Here is a 25606-nt window from a genome sequence, read left to right as displayed (position 1 = left end):
GCTGCAATATTATGATGTGGTGGTTTATAACCCTAAGGTGGTTTATGAGCATTAGATTGTGACTAATTGCCATACTTCCAAGCTTGATTTTGTTTTCTCAACTTGGGATATTGAGCCTTCTAATGACTTTTCTACTTACAGAAACTGCATTCATCAAAGCCAACTGTTGTGTAAGGCTTATTCTGATGATTAGAGGATGACTTAAAGGGTATTGCTAGTACAAAAGGATTTGAAGCAGAAAGAATTCTCTTTCTAGAATAAGACTGGAGATGTATTTTTTCAGCTAATAACTTACTAACAATAGAGTCAACAAAAGGCAGTGGAGAACAGTGCAGAATTGAACCTCCAAGTCCATCAAAATTACTATAAAGTGCTGTTAAAAATTATGCCACATGTTGCTACTCTTTACGCTCAATATAGGTACCACATGCGTTTAATTCTGTTAATTCTATAAAGGCCAATTGATCCCAAAGATCAGTCATACCAGAATAAAACTCTTGAATACTCATATTCTTCTGATGAAGAACTCATATGTCATTCTCTAATTGATATTGCTTTGTAAAATTTGATTGCGTGAATAACATTTGCAGGTTATCCCAAACCTTCTTTGCTGCTTATATTTTGCCAACTGTGTACTTATGGAATGCTTAATAGAATTGATGATCCAGATAATGATCTTTGCATTATTTGCTTCCCATGTATCTGTCAAAACAACATCCCCCTCCTCATTATTCTTAGGTATCATATACGTTCCATTAACATACCCCCATATCTTCTTACTCTCAAATAAATTTCTCATTACATAACTTCAGTACAAATAATTCTTTCTATCCAACCTCACACTCACAGACTGAAATGAATCATCTTTTTCGGTAGCCATAATTAAAAAATAAACAAAATCAGAATGCAGAAGCAATGAAAAACAAAGTACTAGATTGCAGAAATTGAGCAGATATCACAGATACTCAACAAATATTTTCTCAAAATTATATGATCACTCCAAAACACAACACAAATTACATAAGATGAAATACCAAAATAATAGTAGAGACAAAAAAATTACCAAATTGCAGAAGTAGAAGGAAAGATGAAATACTAGATTTTACAGAAACGAAAAACAAAATATTACTCTAAAAAATTCAATTACCAATTGGATCCGCGAAAACTGTGTTTAGGATTAAGTCCCGTTCTATAAAACTAGCTCTGATACTATGTTAAAATAATTCAATTAACACAAAAATAAATACAGACATTAAAAAAACCAAAATTCTCCTTAATTGATTTATATTATTATTCTTACTTAGATCTAAATACAACAAAACTTATATATAAATTAAATTAGAAATACTATTATATTTTTAATAAATAAATAAAATAAATATATTATATAATAGCATCAACCATCTACCTCGTACCTCCCCTAGAGCTTCGCGAGACTTAAGTCACACTAGCCCAGGACCATAAACAACTATGTGAAGAAAAATAAGCTAACTAAATAAGGTAATGGTTCTTTTATTATGCAGAATGTTTACAAAGAACGAGAACACATTCTCACAACACCCAAAAGAGGCTAGAAGATAAATACACTTGGAGAGGAAACCAGAACAACTCATCCAGATAAGAACTCTTAAGAGCACCAAAAGACACTTCGACTAAACATAGGAAACCAAGGTCCAGGGATGTGCCTGGTTAAGCCTTTCTACCTCCTTGAGAATTTTCCCAACTTTTCTGCCAAGTTTATACTGCCGCAAGCATGTGCTCAGATTTGTTTTATTGGCCATCATACCTTCCTGCATTGAATTTACTTCAAGTATTGCCTTTTCAACTCTTTGCAGCCACTCATTTAACTTGTTTTGTTGCTGTTTTATCATTTCGGTCAGCCAACTCAAGCTCATGCTTCAGTCTTTCCTCTGATCAGGTAGATTATCCATTTCTTTCTTGAAGGTGTTAACTCTTGATTGGAATCTAACAGTATTGTTGATGTAAGAGAAGACAGAGCCGTTTAGAAGGCGGCCAGTTTCCAACTATAGTGAACTCACAATCGAAGCAACAAAACTTTTGGTGAACAGGATGCCAAATCCTTGAGGAAAGGAAAAAAAAATAAAAATCAAAGGCAAGGAACTACTGAAACTACAAAAGTGTTAATGGGATTAATGATCTTAATTTTGAAGGTAGACCACTGTCACCAAGACTTTTTTTTCTTTGGGCTGTATGCTGAATTGGTCAATGTTATGATATGACATAGACTAATGAAGAAGATAAGCAGAAATTCCATATGCAGAGAATATTTGAAGGCAATGTTTACTGAAGGCAATTTCATTATTTATCTTTCTACTTCTTACAGCATTAGTTTCTCTTCAGGGTTTCCCAACAGAAGGCTGCCCACTTTCTTTATCTTGCAGCTTCTTACACGAAAAAATTGAGAAACGAAGAAGGAAGAAAAGGAGAAAGGATATTTGACAGCCATACACAAGCTTTCAACGAAGGCTAAATAACAAAGATGAACCCTTTTTTGGTGGAGGGGAGTACTGAACTTCACATCAAGATTGCTTACCAACTTCTCTCGGGTGTTTCTGGTTCTTCAGCCCTATAAACATTAAGAATAATAAAAAATGTAGTTAGGAGATGGATAATTAGGAAACAACATTCTTCTTAAAGATACTACAACAATCTATAATCAGCAAAAATAGTTTCAGAACGGGAAACAAGGAAAAAAGCTGTTTCAGATGTAAAATGATAGACCTCTCTTCGTTTCCGAGTGATGTTGAGACTGCATATGCTTGGAATCGTCGCTGAACAAGCGATTTAATCTCATAATCTTTCCATGTGATATTATTCCACCATTCCAGCTCTCCTCTTATTTCTTTAATAGCTGCAGCGTTGTAGGCTGTGATAGGAAGCTTCACCAACAATGAGCAGTTGCTCACCCCAATCCTCTCCAGAACCGGCAAATGTACTGTTCTTGTGCAGACACCCTTCAGATTGACCATATCCCACATTTCTATTATTTTTAACTTTGGCTGAATTAGACGCAGATCCAGCTATAAGACGTTTGATCCTTCTGCATTCACCTATCTTAATCTCTTCAAGGTTTTTTAGCTGTCGAAGAAAAGAAAAGGATATCAGCTGCTTCCCCAGTCTTCCGCAATCTACCACTTCTAAAGTCTTCAACATGCCGAGGCAGCCTCTTTTAGGGACAATTCCTTCCAAAATAGCTGACAGATTTTTCAAGCGTCTAAGTTTCAAATGCTCCAAATTAGGTAACATGCTTCTCAGGATAGTCTCCCCATTTATCAAACTTGTGATCCAATCACAACTTGATATCGTCAGAGACTTTAAGCCTGATAGGCCATGCAAATTATGCCTGGCAACCACTTCAGATAAATTATCCATGCCTCCACAATTTACAAGGTCCAGTGCACTTGCATTGCAGAGTAATCCTTCGAGCCCTCCTGTCATCAGATCAACCCCTCTAAGAATGACCCTCTTCTCATCATGTTGAGTAGGCAGATAATTTGAATGACAGCTCCTTGGACTTATCCTTATGTTGAACTTCCTCAAACGTTTCAACCAGTCACTTTCTAGGGTAAGGCAATTGGCAGAGTCTAGCCTCAGGTGAAGAACTGAAAGTTTCTGCAACGATAGTAACTCGTCAAATGCTGCTCTTGGTTCTCCTACGTTGCCCATAGCATCCCATTTATATGCACTGGAAGACATGTCCAAGGCCTCAAGGCTAGATAATCCCCGAAGTGTTCCAGTTTCGATGTTTTCTAAGTAAAGGGTGTGAGACAAGTTCAAATATCTGAGATTGCCAAGCATACCCCTTTTCCAGGGTAGTTCTCGCAGTCGTGTGCCAGAGAGATCAAGTATTTGGAGTTCGCAGAGATCTCCAAATAGGGGTAGTTTTTCTAGATAACAACAGTCTCTTACAAGAAAGGCCCTGAGCTGGACTAGATGAAGTAGGGTAGAAGGCAATGATTTAATTAGAGTGCCACTTAAATTCAGGACTCTAAGTGCTCTTACTTCTCGAAATAAGTTATCAGGTATTTTCTCCAGAGGATTACCCTGGAGAAGTAACACGGTCATCCTGGAGCATCTAAACAGTTGGCTAGGAATCCTTGTAATGTTGCAGTTCATAAATGAAATCCTTGTGAGAGATTTCTGCGACTCCTGTGGTATGACAGACACTGAAGTACCTGCTTGGCAAAAGAATCCTGTTTCTATTGAAATCCATATGGCCATATCCCTCGCCAAACCATGCATCCTTACAGTTCCAACGCCTTCACCTTGTTCTAGCATGCAAGAATCCTTCAAATTTTCAATCAAAGAAATCCCATAATTGAATGACTGCTCAAGAGTTCGATGGTCATCAATTAAGCCATCAGCAATCCAGCATCGTATCAGTTCATTTGCTTTAATTGAAAAGTTTTCTGGGTATAAAGAGCAGTACAAAAAGCACCACCGATGAATCTTACTTGGTAACGAGATGTAACTCAGATTCAATGGCAGATAAACTTCTTCCATAACACTTCTGACATGAAGCGTTGAATGTTGCAATTGACAAAGCACGTTCTCCCAGAGCTCAGTCATGTTTTTTTTCCTCATGGAACTCCCCATGGTCTTGATTGCCAATGGCAACCCACAACATCTTCTAGCTATTGCTCTTGCTAGAGGATTTATTGCTTCCAACTCAACCACATCTCCTGCGCTTTCTGCAAACAAATTCCAAGCTGCTGCTTCATTCAAAACATCCATTTTGATGTTTACAGTGGTCATCATTCCCCTGCACACATCAAGATTTCTTGTTGTCAATAGTATCTTGCACTTGGCATGTTCATCATCTTGTGGAATACCCACAATGTCCAGATCAATTTTCTCCCAGACATCATCAAGAATGAGAAGAAACCTCGTCTTCATCAAAGTTTCATGCAGTTTTATAGCTCTTCCTTCTGTGCTCTCACCAACGTCAAATTCTAAATTCAATCTCTCAGCAATTCGAGATTGAACCTCTAAATTCAATCTCTCAGCAATTCGAGATTGAACCCTTCTCAAGTCCAAGTCCTTTGAAACTGTGACCCAAATGACTACGTCGAATGACTGCATCAAGGGAGGGGACTCGAGAAGGTTATTGAAGTTTTTAACTAGTGTAGTCTTTCCGATTCCCCCCATCCCCCATACAGCAATCCTTTTGATGGCACCATCATTCAAGCATCGCAGAAGCTCCGCTAACATTTCTTCTGCTGCTTTCTGACCTGAAAGAGATGATGTTGTCATATTTTCCACTGGTTTTATTGGAGGCCTTCTGTCAAGCACCATGATATGCAAAGTGCATGAATCATTAAGAAGTTGTTTAACCTCTTCACACTTCTTTTTCGCCGTTTTTCTGAGTCGAAGACCGGAATGCATACAACAGTCTAGATTGCTTCCGCAGACAGAAGAATTGCCAGCATCCTCCATCATCAACTGCACATCATGCTCAATTTCCTCCACCCTTTTTATCCAATTCAAAGCTTGCGATGTTGGATTCTTCCCTTCTGTTATGGCTAGCCTAATATCTTCTTCTAACTCGTTCTTTCGGCTAGTGAGTTTTTGTATTTCACTCTGCAGTGATTTCATATTACCATGGAGACTTGCAAGGGTGGAAATCTTTCTAAATAGAAAGATGGACATACATTGAGTAACTTCAGCAACAAATGCACCCACGATTTCCATGGCAAGTAAGGATAGATCCAAGAGCCGAAGATGAAAAAGACTACTTATAGGCTTGTGGCCAAGACAAAACCAAAGGGTTTGGTTAAGACAACAAGAACAAGGTTTACTCGACCTTGTCTCCACCATATAGCATTCCCAAAGAAGAAATTTCCACAAGCAGTTCTCTTCCGGCTTCGTAGAGATCGTTACATGGTTATTAGCTACCAAATCAAGAAATCATTGGAGTATTCATCCTGTGCAGGTAATACTCATAAACTTTTTGTACTGACATGGACCAACCTAGATACAAGTGTCTAGGTGCAGGCATATCTTTTTAAATCCCTGACTGCTCGTTAGCACAGAGATTGGTCAGCATGCTAGTTCCTAGATTATTATATTGTAAATATATCAATGCATATCCCAAGAAATCAGATTGTTGGTGAATAGCATATTTATCATTTTTTAGTGTTTCCTAAATTGATAGCAAGCAATTCGCTGCGGCCAAGACAATTTTTTCCGCAGCGTAAAAAAGAACACTCAAGTGTTATTATTGGATTTTAAAGAATAAGTAAATAAAATTTCATAACTCAAAAATAATGATAGTCAATTCAATAGAATTAAATTGTAGAAGAATAAAAAAAAAAAAAAAATTAATAAAAAAAATATTAAAAAATAAAATACTAGCAAAACCAACTAAAGTTATCAAAATTCATAAGCAGAACCATTCAGATGATCATTATTTGATAGATAGTGATCACTATTTGATAGGTGGTTTGCACAATGCTACTGTCAAAATTCATAAGTAGAACCATACAGATGATCATTATTTGATAGGTGGTTTGCACAATGCTACGAACCTGTCATGTTTTTATCATAGAAAAGATATCAAGACAATATAATTTTTTTTAAAAAAGAACAAAAACCAAGATTATGATGATTGATTGAGATCCAAAAATATTAAAGAGCAATGAAAAAAATAGTTAAGCTAAACCTAGTAAGTTTGCTGAATCCATGACTCGAGACATGATACTAAAATAACTCAATAGAAAAAAAAAAAAAGAATACTAATTTCAAAGAAAGAATAACTCAATAGAAAAAAAAAAGAATACTAATTTCAAAGAATTTTTTTTAAATTCCATCATATATTGCCTGAAATTAAATGCTAGGGATGCAATCAATAAATTTAATTTAATTAAAAAAAAAATAGGGCCAACCATATTTTTTACTAAAGAAAAAATATCAAAATGATGCAAACTTTATAAACCCGAGGGGTTAAACTCTCAAACTTGTAATTTATTAAATTCATGACATGGGCTTAACACCTAAAAAATTAAATGTTTGATGATAAAATAAATTAATTCAATTCAATTTTAAAAATAAAATTCTTTTAGAAATTGAATCTAAATTTAACAAAGAACAAAAAGACTAAAAATAAAGTGACCTATGTTATTTTAAAATTGACCATAAAAGTCTTATAGAAAATAAATAAAAAATAAAAAAATGGTAAAAGATGAAAAAAAATGGTTTAAAAAGGCAAAAAGACCATGGAAACTTATGTCAACTTTATAAATCAGAGTCAGTTTCTTAAGCTTATAAACTATTAAATTTTAGATTCAGACTAAACTAAGAAGCTTAATATCAATCCAATTAAATGTTGGAGGATGAAATAAAAAAAATCTAAAAAAATCTTGCAAGGTAAAAAAATACAATAAAAAACAAAATAATGATGAAATTGCCAAAAAACTTTGCAAAAACCATTTTTAAAAATAACAATAAAAAGAACAGGAAATAAATCTAATTGATAAAAATATCTATTGGGAGTGAACTTAAAAAAATCTTAATTTAATAAAGAGAACAATGATGAAAAAAATCCCCTTAATTCCATAATTTTTTTAAAAAATTTTAAAAATTATAATAAAGAGAATATTTTAAATTTTAAAAATTATAATAAAGAGAATATGGATGAAATCTTAAGTATAACAAATCTTAGGGTTGATTTGATTCTTATATGACATTTGGGTCCTATAAAAAATATATTTTTGCCCTCAGTGCCAAGATAATTATTAAGAGCAATAAAGGATAAAATTGCTATTGCATTGCTTGAATCTACAATGATTCTCCTCACATGCTACAGTAATTTACTGAGGTCTTTTAGTTTTTTTTTTTGTTAATTTTACACTTTCTCTTACCATATGGATCTCATTAATACAATTGCTATAATTAATTGGTTGATGATATTTTATGGTGATCATATTTGATGAAAACTTAATAAGAAAATCTTATTATTATAGAATTAAAACCTGAAAAAACGTTTTTCTTTTCTGTCCACAACAACCCAACCTTTATATTGTAAATGTTTTTTTTTTTTGAATTGCTTGGTTTCTAATAGTATTATCGCCATATCTCCATATTTTATATATAAATCATTGTTTAATTATGAGAAACATATGTTTAGACTTTACTTTTGGGATCTTGTCTCATTTCCTTATGTATTACATACCTATTATAACCATGAATATCAAATATACATGACAAAAATATTTAACTTTACATGGTATCAAAGTTGACTTCTTTATATATGTTCTTCAACATCGTTTATTTCTTCTTATAGTCATGTCCAATGCCCCATCTTAGGAAGCCCATCTTCATCAATTTTGAATGTATCCTTCATTCCACTAATCACTCAGGTATCATCCTAGTCTTCATTCTTTTTAATGGTGACAACTATGCTACCTAGAAGTGGGGTATGAAAATAGCATTGAATGCCAAAAACAAATTCAGTTTTGTTAATGGTTCCCTCTCAAACCAAAATCCTCCATAATAGAAATCTAACTATGGGAACATCGTAGTGACATGGTCTTGGCATAGATTCTCAAATTTATTAATAAATCCATTGTTAATAGTCTGATTATCATGATTGTCTCGTGATGTATGACTCAATTTTGAGGATTGTTTCTCCCAAAACAATAATCCTAAGATTTTCAAATTGAAGCATAACATCGTTACTCTTATTCAAAGCTCTACGATCATCTCTACACATTTTACCATACCTAATGGCTATTGGGATGAACTTGCCATGCTTACTCCCACACCAAAATGGACTTGTGGTGTCCTAAAAGAATTAACCTATATGTAAGATATTGAACGAGTTTTTCAGTTTTTATAGGGTTATATGACCTTTATGCTTCAATTCATAGCCAGATTTTAGTCATGGATCCTTTACCCCTTATTACAAAAGTTTATTTGATTTTACATCAAAAGAAAAGGCAACGCCTCCTTTATATCTCTAGTGTTCCAACTAAAGCTGTTATTATGGTAGTTCCTCATCCCTTCTCTTATTTTTTTTTTTTAGATTAACGTGGGTGTCCAGGCCAGCTTGCGCGCACCACGACTAATCCCACGGGCCCTGAAGTTAACGACCATGTAAGCCTCCAGTGACCATCATATGAGCAACCAAGGACTCGAACCTGAGACCACAGAGGGAGCAAACCCCTTGATCCCAAGTCCTTCTCTTATTATTTTGATAATAAGGGAAGAGGATGTGGGAGTTGAAAACCCCATTGTTCTAAGCTATATGGTTATCCCAAAAACAACTTTTAATATCGTGAAACATCTACTGGACAATCCAGTTCATCAATATCAGTTGATAAGATCTAAAAGTTGATTGCATTGGTCACTAGGGAGGCCAGGAATAGTAATTTTAAAAATCTCACACATTTTACCATACTTAATGGCTATTTGGATGAACTTGCCATGCTTACTCCTACACCAAAATGCACTTGTGGCAATCTTACTAGTAATCTTGCCTCCTACCATACTGATTCTAGCACCTCAAATCATATTAATTTAAATTTGTCATAATTTGATAATGTTCAACCCCTTTATCAACCATGTCCCATTAAACTCCTGAATAGTGATAATGTTTATATAACTCATACTGATATGCTTCATGTTTCCCCTAATATCTCCTTTTCTAATGTTCTATATATACGTTCATTTAAATTTAATCTATTGTCCATTATCAAACTCACCACTACTCTCAATTATATTGCCATATTTTTTTCAATCTTTTGTGTTTTTCAGGACCTATTAACAAGGAAGTTGATTGGAACAAGTGAAGTACAATATGTACTTTATCACTATAAACCTTTCTCCATCTCAATTTTTCATAAAACATTATTGACTCCATTATTTGGCATCAATGACTTGGTCACCTCTTTATTTCATGTATTCCAAAAAGTTTATATATTTCTAATCAACTTTTGGCTTATGATATATATGCTTGAGCAAAACACACTAGTCTGCATTTTTCTTTGAATACAAATAAAAACACATTTTGTTCCAATCAAATTTATTATGATATCTAAGGTAGTTATCTTACCGCTTCACATTCATGAACATATTATTTCTTAATAATCATGGATGACTACTCACGTACTACATGAGTTTATCTTATGCATATGAAATCTTGTACTTATACTTGCTTTCATTTTTTTTTGTCATGGTTAAAATTCAATTCAATTGTGACATGTGCACACTAATAATGATCAAGAATTTCTCTTCAATAAACTTCAAACTTTTTTTTCATGATCATGACATTTTTCACGAACATACATATGTTGATTAGGAAGTTTATATGACTTCCCCACCATGTTATTGCACACTAAAAAAGACTTCTATTTTTCATCTTTAAAAATTAATTTATGGCCCCTAGCGAGTATCTAGCAATTGGTTTCTTATGCATATTAGGCTCGAAAGTGCTCATTCTCCTACTGGTATATTCCTTAATCAACACAAATATGCTTTTAACATCCTTATTGATAACGGTCATCTTGGTACTTCGTCCTGTTTATTTGTGTTTTTCGTTACATTAAAACCACTCCAGGCCAAGGCTTATTCTTCCTTACTACCAATACTCTTCAAGTCTCAGCTTACTTTAATTCATACTGGGCTAGTTGTCCACTTACTCGATGCTCCACCACAAGTTTTTTCATTTAACTTAGTATAAGTTCTATTTTCTAGCGCAATAAGAAGTAACATATTGTGTCTTACTTTTCTACTAAAGTTGAGTATCGGGCTCTTGCTTCCATTACTTGTGAACTTACATGAGTTAGAACTCTTCTACATGATCTTGACATTCATTATTCATAACCCATGCTCTTATATTATGACAACCAAACAACCCTTTATATTGTTCAGAATCTTGTTTTCCATAAGCGTATAAAATATATAAAAATTGATTATAATATTGTTAGTGAAAAGTTACAGGCTAGCCTTAACTAAGCACATACCTATCTACATTCAGCTTGAAAATATTTTCACGAAAGCTTTAGGACAAGAACAATTCTAAGCATTATCATATAAGTTAGGCATTGCAGATCTCCATACTCCAAGTTAAGGGTCGTTTCTCCATATTCTATATATAAGTCACTGTACAATTATTAGAAACATATGTTTAGGTTTTATTCTTAGGATCTTGTCTCATTTTCTCAATTAATTATATATCTATTATAACCATAAATGTAAGAGATACATAACATAAATCTTCAAATTTACAAATAGCATGATTCATGACATCATGCTATCTTTTAGGGACTTTTTAAGATCATGCTCGTCCTCTAAAAAAATATTTTGGGATGTATTATTTAAAAAATATCTAGAAAAATAAGAAGATATAACTTGTTTTCTATATAAACTTGGAATTTTTCTAATTACTGCGATGGCATAACATGTATATCATACTTTGTTAAAATCAGTGACAATATTGTCAAAGACAATATTAAATATTTAACTATAAAGAGAAGTTTTTAGGATTGAATAATAATAGAAAATCATGTTTTTATAAGGTCATAGTAAACTTAATTTAAATTTCAATATTGTTTTTTATTTTTGTTAATCTAAGTAGGATTTTCATAGAATTATCAACATTTATAGGATTTATAAATCTAAGCAGTTTGAATAAACATATGCAAGTTGGATTTGTGAAATTACTATATTTCATTATTTATTATGTTGTATTTTAACTTATGTGGGTGTGAATGTTTTATTTGATATATGATTCTTAATTATTTTTTCATTATTAAATATATTTAATGAAATGATTTAATGATAAAATAAATCACAATTTAATTATATTATATTCTTATCCATGATAAGAATGATTATAAATTCCTTTTTTTTTTAATTTTTTTTTGTATATGTTGAGAAGTTATAATTTTAAATTAGTTAAGACTAGTCAGCGCATTTAAAAAATTAAGATTTCAAACTAATTTGTAATGCAAGAGAAAAAGGTGCTAACATTGTTGATGTTTTTTTTTTTAGTATCATGAAAATTCTTAATTGGGAAATTAAAAGATGATGTCTAAATTTTGTAAACTAAATTGAAAAACATATGAAAGAATCATAGAAAGAGTTGTTAAGGCTAATTAAATATTAAAACAAAAAACTAATTCTCATTATAAGAAGAAAAAGATATATGCACATATGAATATTTGACCTTACTGGCAACTTTCTAATTTGTTTGTTTATTGTATGAAAATAAAAAAAAAGGATATTCATATAAAATGTTTTTTTACAAAAAATGTATCTTTTTTTATCATAAGCATTGTTTTTAAATTAAGATTTATCATAATTTTAAAAGCATGTTTCAATAAAAAAATTTAAAAAATATTTTCAAAGTGAATGTATCAAAAATATACAAATAGTAATTATAAGAAAAATCATATAAAATATTTACAATAACTTTTTTTAAAATAGATATTTTATTGACATGGAATGTTCATGACTTCTTTTAAAAAAATCAAGCATATTAAGCTCATATATAATTATTAAGAATATAATTATTAATATTATTATAAAAAGCACTAATATTATTTGAAAATTATTGCATAATTAGATAATTATTTAAAATTTATTCTAATAAAATTATTTAAAATGAATCTTATTATAAAATATAAACAAATAAGGATCATTTTATAATAAAAACCAAAGGTGTATTAGCAAGAAAAGTTGACCTAGATGTTTGACCAAAAAATATAACGCCTAAGCTTATACATTAGAGAAATAGGTGGATGCTTATAAAAATAAATAATTAATTATTTTTTAGAAAGGGTGTATATTTATATATGGTATGGATTATGTATTGTCTATCCAGACAAACAACACTCAATTTGGCTATAATAATTTATAATCATCAAAGGTGTCTTTTTTTTTTTTGTTAATTTTACACTTCCTCTTACCATATCACTCAATTTGGCTGTAATAATTTATAATCATCAAATGTGTCTTTTTTTTTGTGTTAATTTTACACTTCCTCTTACCATATCGATCTCATTAATACAATCATTGTAATTAGTTGGTTAATAATATTTTTTGGTGATCATATTTAATAAAAACTTAATAAGAAAATCTTATTATTATAGAATTAAAACCTGAAAAAATATTTTTTTTTTGTTCACAACAACCCAACCTTTATATTGTAAATGTTTTTTTTTTTAAAATTGCATGGTTTCTAATTGTATTAGCGTTATATCTCCGTATTTTATATATAAATCATTGTATAATTATTAGAAATATATGTTTAGAGTTTATTTTTAGGATCTTGTCTCATTTTATTATGTATTACATACCTATTATTATAACCATGAATATCAAATATACATGATAAAAATCTTTAACTTTACATAGTATGAGAGTTGACTTCTTTGTATATGTTCTTCAACATCATTTGTTTCTTCTTATAGCCATGTCCAATAGTTATGTCTAATGCCCCATCTTAGGAAGCCCATCTTCATCAGTTTTAAATGTATCTTTCATTCCATTGATCACTCAAGTGTCATCCTAGCCTGCATCCTTTTTATGTGTCAGAGCAAAACACACTGGTTTGCATTTTTCTTTAAATACAAATAAAAACACATTTTGTTTCAATCAAATTTATTATGATACATGAGGTGGTTATCTTACCGCTTCACATTCATGAACATATTATTTCTTAACAATCATAGATGACTACTCGTGTACTACATGAGTTTATCTTATGAAATCTTGTACTTATACTTGCTTTTAATTTTTTTTTTTGTCATGGTTAAAACTCAATTCAGTTGCATTATTCGACATGTGAACACTAATAATAATCAAGAATCTTTGTTTAATAAACTTCAAACTTTTTTTCTTGATCATGATATTTTTTATGAACATACATATGTTGATCAGGAAGTTTATATGACTCCCCCACTAGGTTATTGCACACTAAAGAAGACTCCTATTTGTCATCTTTAAAAATTAATTTATGGCCCCAAGTAATCATCTAGCAATTGGTTTTTTAAATTATGTTTTGTTTTGTTTTTTTTTTTTTTTTCTGAGGGCTTCAGCCAATCTCAGACTAATCATTATATCTTCAAACATTTTTGGGGTTAGTCTTTTACTTTTATATTAGTTTATATTGATGACATTCTCCTGACATGCAATGATCTTTATGCTATTAACAATTTCAAGACCATGCTCGCTTATTATTTTAAAATCAAGGATCTTGGCAAATTAAAATATTTTATTGGGCTTGAAATTGCTCATTCTCCCACTGGTATATTTCTTAATCAACATAAATATATTTTTCACATCAACGGTCATCTTGGTATTATTTTAAAATCAAGGATCTTGGCAAATTAAAATATTTTATTGGGCTTGAAATTGCTCATTCTCCCACTGGTATATTTCTTAATCAACACAAATATATTTTTCACATCAACAGTCATCTTGGTACTCCATCTTACCCAATTTGTTTTGGAACAAAACCTCAAACTTAATAATATTAATAGTGATCCCCTCTCTTATCCAAGCTCTTTTCAATGATTTGTTAGATTTTTGATATACCTCATCATCACTTATCTTGACATTGTGTTTCTAGTAAATATTTTAAGCCTATTTATGCACGAAATGAAGCAACCACATTATAATGTTGTTGTTCATGTTCTTCATTACATTAAGATCATTCCAGGCCAACACTTAGTCTTCCTTACTACCAATACTTCAAGTCTCAGCTTACTCCAATTCATAATGGGCTAGTTGTCCACTCATTCGATGCTCTACCATAAATTTTTTTTATCCAGCTTAACAGTAGTCGTATTTTCTAGAGTTTTAAGAAGCAACATACGATTTCTTACTTTTCTATTAAAGCTGAGTATCAGGCTATTGCTTTCATTACTTGTGAACTTATATGACTTAAAACTCTTCTACATTATCTTGACATTTATTGTTCAGAACCCATGCTCTTATATTATGACAACCAATCAGCTCTTCATATTGCTTAGAATTTTGTTTTTCACGAGTGTACAAAACATATAGAAATTAATTGTCATGTTGTTCATGAAAAGTTACGAGCTAGCCTTAACTAAGCACATACCTATCTACAATCAACTTGCAAGTATTTTCACTAAAGCTTTAGAATAAGAACAATTCCAAGCATTATCATGTAAGTTGGGCATTATAGATCTCCATGCTCTAACTTAAGGGTCGTATCTCCATATTATACATATAAATTATTATACAATTATTAGAAACACATGTTTAGGCTTTATTCTTGGTTAGCAAATGTTTAAATTTTATTCTAGGTTTTATTTTTAAGATCTTGTCTCATTTTATCATGTATTATATATCTATTATAATCATAAATGTAAGATATACATAACATAAATCTTTAAATTTATAAATAGCATGATTCATGACATCATCCTATCTTCTAGGGACTTTTTAAGGTCATACTCGTCCTCTAAAAAAAATTTAGAATGTGTTATTTAAGAAAATCTAGAAAAACAAAAAGATATGACTTGTTTTCTATCTAAACTTGAAATTTTTCTAATTACTGCAATGGCATAACATGTATATCATACTTTTGACAATACTGTCAAGGATAATTTTAAATATTTAACTATAAAGAGAAGTTTTTAGGATTGAATAATAATAGAAAACATGTTTTAATAGGTTATAGTAAACTTAATTTAAATTTCAATATTGTCTTTTATTTTTGTTAATCTAAGTAGGATTTTCATAGAATTATGAACATTTATAAGATTACAAGTATATATTGCTAATCTAAGTAGTTTGAATTAAACATATGCAAGTTGGATTTGTGAAATTACTATATTTCATTATTTATTATGTTGTATTTTAACTTATGTGGGTGTGAATGTTTTATTTGATATATGATTCTTAATTATTTTTTCATTATTAAATATATTTAATGAAATGATTTAATGATAAAATAAATCACAATTTAATTATATTATATTCTTATCCATGATAAGAATGATTATAAATTCCTTTTTTTTTTAAATTTTTTTGTATATGTTGAGAAGTTATAATTTTAAATTTGTTAAGACCAGTCAATGTATTTTATGCTACATTACAATTAAGATTTCATGCTAATTTATAATGCAAGAGAAAAAAGTGCTAACATTGTTGATGTTTTTTTTTAGTATCATGAAAATTCTTAATTGGAAAATTAAAAGATGATGTCTAAATTTTGTAAAATAAATTGAAAAACATATGAACTAATAATCATAGAAGGAGTTGTTAAGGCTAATTAACTATTAAAACAAAAACGTACTTCTCATTATAAAAAAAAAAAGATAGATGCACATATGAATATTTGACCTTGTGGGCAACTTTCTAATTTTTTTATTTATTGTATGAAAATAAAACAAGGATATTCATATAAAAAAATTACAAAAAATATATCTTTTTTATCATAAGCATTGTTTTTTAAATTAAGATTTATCATAATTTTAAAAGCAAGTTTCAATAAACAATTTTAAAAAATATTTTCAAAGTGAATGTATAAAAAAATATACAAATAGTAATTATGAGAAAAATCATATAAAATATTGAGAATAATTTTTTTTTAAATATATATTTTATTAACATGGAATGTTAATGATTTCTTTTTAAAAAAATCAAGCATATTAAGCTCATATATAATTATTAAGAAGATAATTATTAATTTTATTATAAAAATCACTAATATTATTTGAAAATTATGGCATAATTAGATAATTATTTAAAATTTATTCTAATAAAATTATTTAAAATGAATCTTATTATAAAATATAAACAAACAAGGATCATTTATTAGCAAGAAAAGTTGACCTTGATGTTTGACCAAAAAATATGACACCTATTATGCATGGGAGAAATAGGTGGATGCTTATAAAAATAAATAATTCATTAATTTTTAGAAAAGATGTATACTTATATATGGTATAGATGATGTGTCGTCTATATAAACAAACAACCGTTGTATCTCGCTGTAATAATTTTTTTTATCATCGGAGGTGTCTAATTGAAAAATCAAGTGCAAGTTTTGAGACCCTAAAAACCCAAAACTCCCCATGGAATAGGGCTTAAATATAAAAAGTATGAAACTTAAGGGACTAAAATGAAAATTTCCATGTCCTTTGAACACGGTAAGCAGGAAAATGGTTATTCTTTTTCAAATTACAATTTTGGTCATTAATCTTTCAATCTTTATCTTAAAAATAATTTGAAATCTTTTTCTGTAAAATAGGTATGTAATTTAACGGTGGAATATCAAATGACACAGTGGGCGAGGGCATACAGTTAGAAACAAATAGCAGTAAATAGAACTATACCAGCATAACTTGCAAGGATTTAATTGAAAAAAAATAAAGTTTAGTGATCAAAGTGCAATTGAGAGACTAGAAAGACAGAAAAAAGCTATAAACATTAACATGAGCAATAAAATAACCAAATCTTTTAGTCTTTTTTTTTTCGTGTAAAAATTATAGTTCTCAATAAATTTGAAAAAGCAATCTCTAATTTTGATTGGGGAGAATATATATATATATATTCTCCGTTTGTCACTATATTATATTGTAGATAAATTAGGACCAACAACGATGATGACAACAAAGTAAGTATGATGTGGTCTAAACAACTCATAATATAATTAACTACAAAGCAAGATATGTATATATTTCGAAAAGTCTAGACAACTCATAATATAATTAGCTACAAAGCAAGATATGTATATATTTCGATTGATAACTCGATGTCAAAGCGATGTCTTTGCCCACAAAATGAACTAGTACAAGTTACTAGAAGGTTAGATAATTGACCACGAGCTAGTCTCTGATTTATTATTGTTGGACCTACCGTTTAATCCATGTTTTCAATTCATTGGTAATTTATTATTTAGTTCTTGTATTTTTTTATGTTTTCTTGGGCTATTCTTTTCTGTCTTTTTTTTTTCTAAATTACTTTTGATTATAGTAGATTATTGATCCAAGGATAAATTATTGGATTTATTAGACAAGTCTTTACTACATTTCTAATTGTATTTATTAGATAGTGAAATATTACAAGGATAAAATTAGGGGATGATTACGAAAACTCTTTTGTAGTTTGATCTAAATTTTATTTTTCTTATATATTTTAATAATTTACACTTTTCATCCTATATTTTATATGTTTAATAACAGTTTTTTTACATCTTTAACATGTTTTATAATAATAATAATAATAATAATAATAATAATAATGAATTCAAAATATAATGCTTATTGAAAAATATTTTTTAAAATATTCATACAATGACATTGATATATCGAATTGAAATATGCTAATTTGTTAAAATTTTTATCTTGTTCAAGAAATTGAAATAACCTTCTACAAAAATTCAAAATAATTATAAAAATTATATTTTAATTAATTTAATATAAAATAATGAAATAAATAAATAAATAAAACAAACTACTTGTATTAATTCAAATTAACCCATTAAACTAGTAATTTATATTATATAATTAAAATAATTTCATAAAAAATCAATAAATCTAATTTTTTATAAATTAAATATTAAAAATAAAAATAAAAAAAACTCTAATTCACTTATTAAATCTATAACTTGAATTAATTTTTTCATAACTTGAATTATAAAACTAGAGATGATATTTACTAGGTTTTTTTATCTTAAAAAACTAAGATTCGAGTTCTTGTGTTCCACGTCTTTTCAATTTGTTGTTAATTCTTGACCTACCAGAAAAAGTGGACACATGTCTAGCCCATCCCAGACCACGTGTCAAGAATTAACAGTAAGTCGAGGGATTACATCGAAGATTTTCTTGAGTACAAAGATCAATTAGTAAATAAGAAAAAGTAAACAGACCACATCAAGAAATTATTAAGAATACAAGGACTGAATAAATACGCTGCGTTTAGATGTGTTTGATGGGCTTTGGCCGCACATTTTAGTTTCTTCAAAGCAAGCCCTAATATTATGTTAATGACAATTACCCATCACCTGCACACGGGAAGGGTCTTTAGCTATGGAGTTTTATTGAAGACTGAAATGTCAAATTTTGATTGTAGAGAGGACTGGCCATGCAAGGCAAGGCAAGTCTTATTCTCCTTTTTTCTTTTTCTTTTTGTTTTCCCTTTTTCTATATATATATTTAAAAAAAAAAATTAACGATGAGGATTCTTTGGTCAAAGCAAGCAAAAAAATTAATTCATTTTATTCTACAATGGTCTAAATTAACATCAAAGGAATCTATTTTCCCACAAAATAAACTATCTTTAATAATTAGTAACCTCTAGTTATATAATAATAATAAAAACAAAAACAAAAACCTAGAAGGTCATATATATAAATTATGCATTACCCTATCCTTAACGTCGTCATAGCAATCTCTCATGGTGAATTGACGTCGAGCCTGTAATGTAAAAGGACAAGGAGATGCCACGGCCTCCATCATTATCATGTCTCAATGGTGTTATTTGGTCCCTATACTCTCAATCTTCTCTTAATTTGGTCCTCCTACTCTAATTTGTAATAATTTCATCCAATTACTCGAATAAGATTGGTGTCATATGGGTGTGATGGAAGTGGAGAGTAGAAGGATGAGATTGGGACAAAAGGGAAAAAAAGGGACCAAAGTAAAAATAATTGGAGGGGCCAAATAGAAAGCTAAAGATTCTTTTCAATAATTTAAGGGAATCTGCTTTTAGAGATAATTAATTGAATAATATCAAATCTACAACACATTCCAAACTATCATGATCTTCTCTCTCGATCGCTCTCTCTCTCTCTTTCTTTCTTGTTTTAACAAAATAAAAGGATTATTATATGACGTCCCATATAAAAACATATGCCGGAAGACCGATTAATTACCGTAAAAGCCATTTCATGAAACAAACGACCTGCTACCGATTATAATCTCTCTCAGGTCTTCCCTTGAGATTTGTTTTTGAAGAAGAAGAAGAAGAAGAAGAATGGTTTCCTGTCTTTACACTCCAAAGACAGTCCAAGACGAAGAGTCATTTTCCATTTTAGAAGGCCTGTAATATCAGAGTCCGAACTCCCTTTAGCATGTCCCCGAAAAAAAACTTCATGTGTTGGCAAAGCTATGTAACACCAAACAACGTAACCTCTAGTCAAATTTATCTAAATTTTCTTTATATATATATATATATATATATATATATATATAAACCATTTCTCTCAACTTCCCTCCTTCAATGCCAAGCCAAAGTCTCCAAACCCTTGAAAAACAAACACCATAGCCTCTTCTAAGTCCCATGTCTCTTTCTACTTAACAACCCTCCTTCCTATCTCATGTGTATTAAAAGATCCACTGCACACAAGTTTGAAATATATATATATATATATATATACACAGACGCACGCACGCACATGTCTAGCCTAATTGCTAAGCAAGTTTAGGTGACCGATAGCAACCTCTTTAAACTCCCATCATCAAATCCTTCCTTTTTACAGCAGAATCCTTACTTGGGTTTCTCGCATTTCTACTCATCGCCAGTTCTTCTTTGGGTGTGGTTGCCAAATAATGACATAGCCAACCAAGAGAAAGAAAACGAGGCACACCTCTATTTCGGGCTTCTTGTTTCTTGGTTTCGCTGTGTTGTGCTCGGTTTAAAACAAAATGCAGCTTCATATATCGCCGAGTTTGAGGCATGTTACAGTTTTTCCTGGAAAAGGTGTGAGAGAGTTTATCAAAGTGAGGGTTGGAGCTAGAAGGGTTTCTTATCGAATGCTCTTCTATTCTCTCTTGTTCTTCACGTTTCTTCTCCGGTTTGTGTTCGTTTTGTCCACAGTTGACTCCATTGATGGAGAAACCAAGTGCTCTACACTAGGTATACATTTTGAATAATATTGCATTCGTCCTGCTTTGTTCTTCTCAGCTCTTCATGACTCTTGATAGATTTTAAGAAATGCTGAATATAATTGCTAGCTTTCATCGATGATATTGATCGTTTTAATTAAGAAGGATGTTTTTTGCGAGATTAACTAGAGATTAATCATAAGATAAAGCTTCAAATCTTGATAATGGTGTTTGATGGACCAAAACCATTATTAAGATAGAAAACATAACAACTACTGGCCGGCTTGTTTTTTTTTTAAGTTAATTAATTATTTAATTAATTCAACAAGTCATAGAGTTTAGGGTTTCTAGGCAATATCCAAGCTTCACCACTAGAGTTAAAAAAAAAAAACAACAACATCGTTTCAAGACTTTGTTATGCTCCATCTAAATATATTTATCATAGAATTTATACATAAATGTCTGGTCTGATCACTTGACAAGGTCGTTTGTCTATATTGGCTTAAGAGGTATAAAATCCAAAGATAATTCTCCGAGGATGTTTATAGTCTTGCTAGTGATGCTAGACTTCTCCAAAGTAGAGAGAGAATAGGTCCTTGAAAAAAAAATTGGTATTTAATTTTTTAATATTATTATCATATATTATACGTAGATTTATTCATTTAGAGGTAGCTTCTACCAATAATAATAACACGAAAAATCCTCAAGATTTGATTTTGCCTTTATAGTTACTTGTTGTTTTTTAGCTTAAAAAAAAAAGAGAGAGAAGGATCCAAGTGATTTTTTTATAGTAGATGTGACGTGTGTTTGTTTATTATTGTGTTGCGTGATGATTTTTAAAATATTTTCTTAAAAAAATATATTAATATACTTTTTTAATTTTTGATATCTATACATAAAAATTATTAAAAAACACTAAAAAATATTAATTTAATACTTTATCAAGTGAAATATATTTTTAAAACGCATTAAGAAAATAGAAGCTATTTTACTCCCAAACTTCATGAACATTGAATCAATTGTCATGTTTAGCAAATTGATAGTCTTGATTTGGTTATTAGTAAGCATATTAATTTGATATCCAAATTAAATTAAGGCTCCAAATGTAGGTGAGAAAGTAATGATTATCTATTATGAGAAAATTAAGAATTCAAGGACCAAATTAGAAGATGTAAAAGCATATATGGTAGTTCAGCCCTTGCGAAGCACTCATTCCCACTGCCCACCATCTGGCTACATGAATTTACGCACATGCCCCTGGTTTTCACAGAAAATGTCCAAAAATCTTGTGAAAGTGAAAGATGGACCGACATAGAACATTTATTTACGATAGTTCTTTCCAAATTATAGTTAGCCTATCAGTTCTAAAAATCGTAAATAAAAAAAATAAAAATAAAAAATAAATTCAATAACTAATTAGCGTGTCAAAAGATTTGATATGGAAAGATGTTATATATAATTAACCATTTGATATATTAACCTATGGTTGGTGTGAACAGCCTTAGCTTATGAGAGGCTAATAGTATATTACTGTCACTTATTAATATATATTTAATGTGATTTGATTATCATTTTTATTAATTAATCTTGCCTTGATAGGCTGCTTGGGGAAAAGACTAGGGCCGAGGATACTGGGAAGAAGGCTTGACTCAGCTGTAAACTCCTTGAACCCTAGGATTTTTGTGGCATTAAGCTTGATTGGTGTAATTAATTTAAGTATTGCTAATTGAGATTATTGTTCGGTATCTGAAGGTACCAGAGGTTATGTTTCAAGTGCTAGAACAACCACTTGGCAATGATGAATTAAAGGGAAGGAGTGATATTCCTCAAACATTAGAGGAATTTATGGACGAAGTCAAGAACACAAGATTAGACGCGAAAACTTTTGCTCTCAAGCTCAGAGAAATGGTAACTCGCTTTTCTCGCTTTTGCTTGATGTCGAACGCTTGTTGTGTGAATTTTCTATCGCAAATATTGTCAACAATTGATATTTCTCAGGTCACTCTGCTTGAACAAAGGACTAGAAATGCCAAAATCCAAGAATATCTGTACAGGCATGTAGCATCAAGTAGCATACCGAAGCAGCTCCATTGCCTTGCCTTGAGGCTAGCCAGTGAGCACTCCACCAATGCAGCTGCTCGACTTCAGCTCCCCTTGCCGGAACTCGTCCCTGCGCTTGTTGACAATTCTTATTTTCACTTTGTCCTGGCTTCAGACAATGTGCTTGCTGCTGCTGTTGTTGCCAATTCACTTGTCCAAAATGCGTTGCGCCCCCAGAAGTTTGTGCTGCACATAATAACAGATAGGAAAACTTATTCACCTATGCAAGCATGGTTCTCACTGCACCCTTTGTCTCCGGCAATAATTGAGGTCAAGGCATTGCATCATTTCGATTGGTTCGCAAAGGGGAAAGTGCCAGTCATGGAAGCAATGGAAAAGGATCAAAGGGTGAGGTCACAGTTTAGAGGGGGTTCATCTGCAATTGTAGCAAATAACACTGAGAAGCCTCATATTATCGCAGCAAAACTACAAACACTTAGTCCCAAATACAATTCAGTGATGAATCACATCCGAATTCATCTACCTGAGGTAATAGAATAGTCAGTAATTCTGCACAAACATAAGCTTTTTTAGTCAATGCTTGTAATGGTCAGTCTCAATGTTCTGTTTTTGCAGTTGTTCCCAAGCCTAAACAAGGTTGTGTTCCTAGACGATGACATAGTAGTGCAGTCCGATCTTTCGCCTCTCTGGGACATTGATATGAATGGAAAGGTTAACGGGGCAGTAGAAACCTGTCGAGGAGAAGACAAGTTTGTCATGTCAAAGAAGTTGAAGAGCTATTTGAACTTCTCTCATCCTTTGATATCAAAAAATTTCAAGCCGAACGAATGTGCCTGGGCTTATGGCATGAACATATTTGATTTAGAGGCTTGGAGGAAAACCAACATAAGCAAAACATACCATCACTGGGTTGAAGAGGTAATCATCAATATAAATATCCACATAGTTTTCAAGCATTTCGTGACATTTCTTGGCTACTAAGTTACTTGTTCTCATTTTCTCCTTTCAGAACTTGAAATCAGACCTGAGCTTGTGGCAGCTAGGAACACTACCTCCAGGTCTGATAGCATTCCATGGCCACGTCCACGTTATCGATCCCTTTTGGCACATGTTGGGTCTAGGCTACCAAGAAAATACAAGTTTGGCAGATGCTGAGACTGCCGGCGTCATCCATTTCAATGGTCGAGCAAAGCCTTGGTTGGATATAGCATTCCCTCAGCTCCGCCCCCTGTGGGCTAAGTACATCAACTTTTCTGACAAGTTCATAAAGGGCTGTCATATTAGGCCATCTTAACTTGAATTTTGAGATGAAAATGTTGACTGCGATCGTGATTAATATATGTCTATCCATAAGGAGAAAAGAGCAGAGAGCAGAGAGTTCTTCACAAATCCAAGGCCTTGAATCCAGAAAGTAAAATATTCATAACCAGGCATTTGTTTGCTTGGTTTTTTTAGAATTCGTCCTCTGTGGGTGAACAACCCTTCCCTATTACTTCAAATCTTCATTCAATTTTAATGAGAAATTAAGCATGTTATGGATTTCCAAACGTTACCATCATTTAGCACTATTATTTCTTGCTATATATATAAGCTCTATATCCAATAGCTTACACACTTCCATAACAAAACAAGTAACAAATCCTCTTCTTACAATTAAAAAAAAAAAAACTCTATATCGACGACAACAATAATAAAATAAGCTCTATATCAATAATAATAATATTATAAAAAAACCTGGGCAGCCTTTGTAATTGGCGAATTAATAGCGCCATCAAATCATACAAAGCATTCTCTATAGATGTGCCTTAAACCTTGAAACAGCCTTCAATTCTCCTCCTCCGACAAGAACAGTCCATTTCTCACGCACTCGAAAATCACTCCTTTTCTCTTGCTCAAAACACCCCTAACCTCCAGCCTCATAAATGAATAAATCACCTGCAAGGATCCCACATAGCCACTCAAATCACCAAAGTCATTCTCCTCTTCAAAACCCCATTTCGGTTTGAATATGACTGCTAGCTTTGGGCAACGGTTTTGATATAAAGCAACTGCCAACTCTCTGGCGCCAAAAACACTGCTGCCCTCAAGATTCTGTTCTGTATTTCTGGCTGAAGAAACGTCTACGTGCTCCACGTTGCTAGATGAATTATGAGATTGAAATGCTTCGATGCCTCTGTCCTTCAATGTGGGTGTTCTTCAATGTGGGACTCGGCCGGATGAATGGCAACATCTTTGGAAGTGTGAGGGGAGCTGGAGGAAGCAAAGGTGGAGTGGATAGATAGAGAAGGACTTCTGAATTGGTGAAGGAGAGGCGAGGGGAAGGAAACATGGAAGTAGAAATGGACATGGCGGTGGTGGTGGTGGTTTTCAGAAAGAACCATATGTGGGAAGAGAGTTTTATGTTGTGGAAATTGTGATCTGTAGTTTTGAATGATTGGATGTGAGAATTTAAGGAGATTCGAGAACACGAGAGATTTTTTAGCAGGAAAGCAAGATTTAGAAACCAAGATCGTACTCGAGCTGCAAGCAGCATGAGATGCATGTCTTGGCAAGTTGACTTCTGTGAAACAGATTCAATTTTCTCAGAGTTTTCAAAGAACGTTTGCCTGGAAAATGAAATTTAACCATCAAAACTGTCTCATAACCAAAACTCCACTCGCTATGTGGATTGGATCCAGGTTGGGTGCGGGTGGGTCGCCCAGACTCAACCCATTACCATC

General features: G+C 31.5%; 2 protein-coding genes across 2 annotated transcripts; one reads left to right on the top strand and one right to left on the bottom strand.

Moving 5' to 3' along the window:
- Window positions 1-1490: 1490 nt before the first annotated feature.
- LOC105142381 (disease resistance protein At4g27190-like) lies at window positions 1491-5719 on the bottom strand. The gene is given in 4 exon segments (XM_011049983.1): window positions 1491-1646; window positions 2642-3021; window positions 3023-5007; window positions 5044-5719. Coding segments are annotated over 4 exon segments (3129 nt in total). The 5' UTR covers window positions 5713-5719; the 3' UTR covers window positions 1491-1551.
- A 14490-nt stretch (window positions 5720-20209) lies between these two features.
- GAUT12 (galacturonosyltransferase 12) lies at window positions 20210-24438 on the top strand. The gene is made up of 6 exons (XM_011049982.1): window positions 20210-20856; window positions 22425-22480; window positions 22578-22733; window positions 22824-23414; window positions 23502-23804; window positions 23896-24438. The coding sequence occupies exons 1-6, from the start codon at window positions 20646-20648 to the stop codon at window positions 24178-24180; spliced, it is 1602 nt and encodes a 533-aa protein (XP_011048284.1). The 5' UTR covers window positions 20210-20645; the 3' UTR covers window positions 24181-24438.
- The last annotated feature ends 1168 nt before the right edge of the window (window positions 24439-25606 follow it).

Source organism: Populus euphratica, unplaced genomic scaffold, assembly GCF_000495115.2.
Source record: "Populus euphratica unplaced genomic scaffold, PopEup_1.0 scaffold143.1, whole genome shotgun sequence".
Classification (NCBI taxonomy): Eukaryota; Viridiplantae; Streptophyta; class Magnoliopsida; order Malpighiales; family Salicaceae; genus Populus; species Populus euphratica.
Note: the sequence above shows the minus strand (reverse complement) of the source record. Positions and strands in the feature narration are given on the sequence as shown.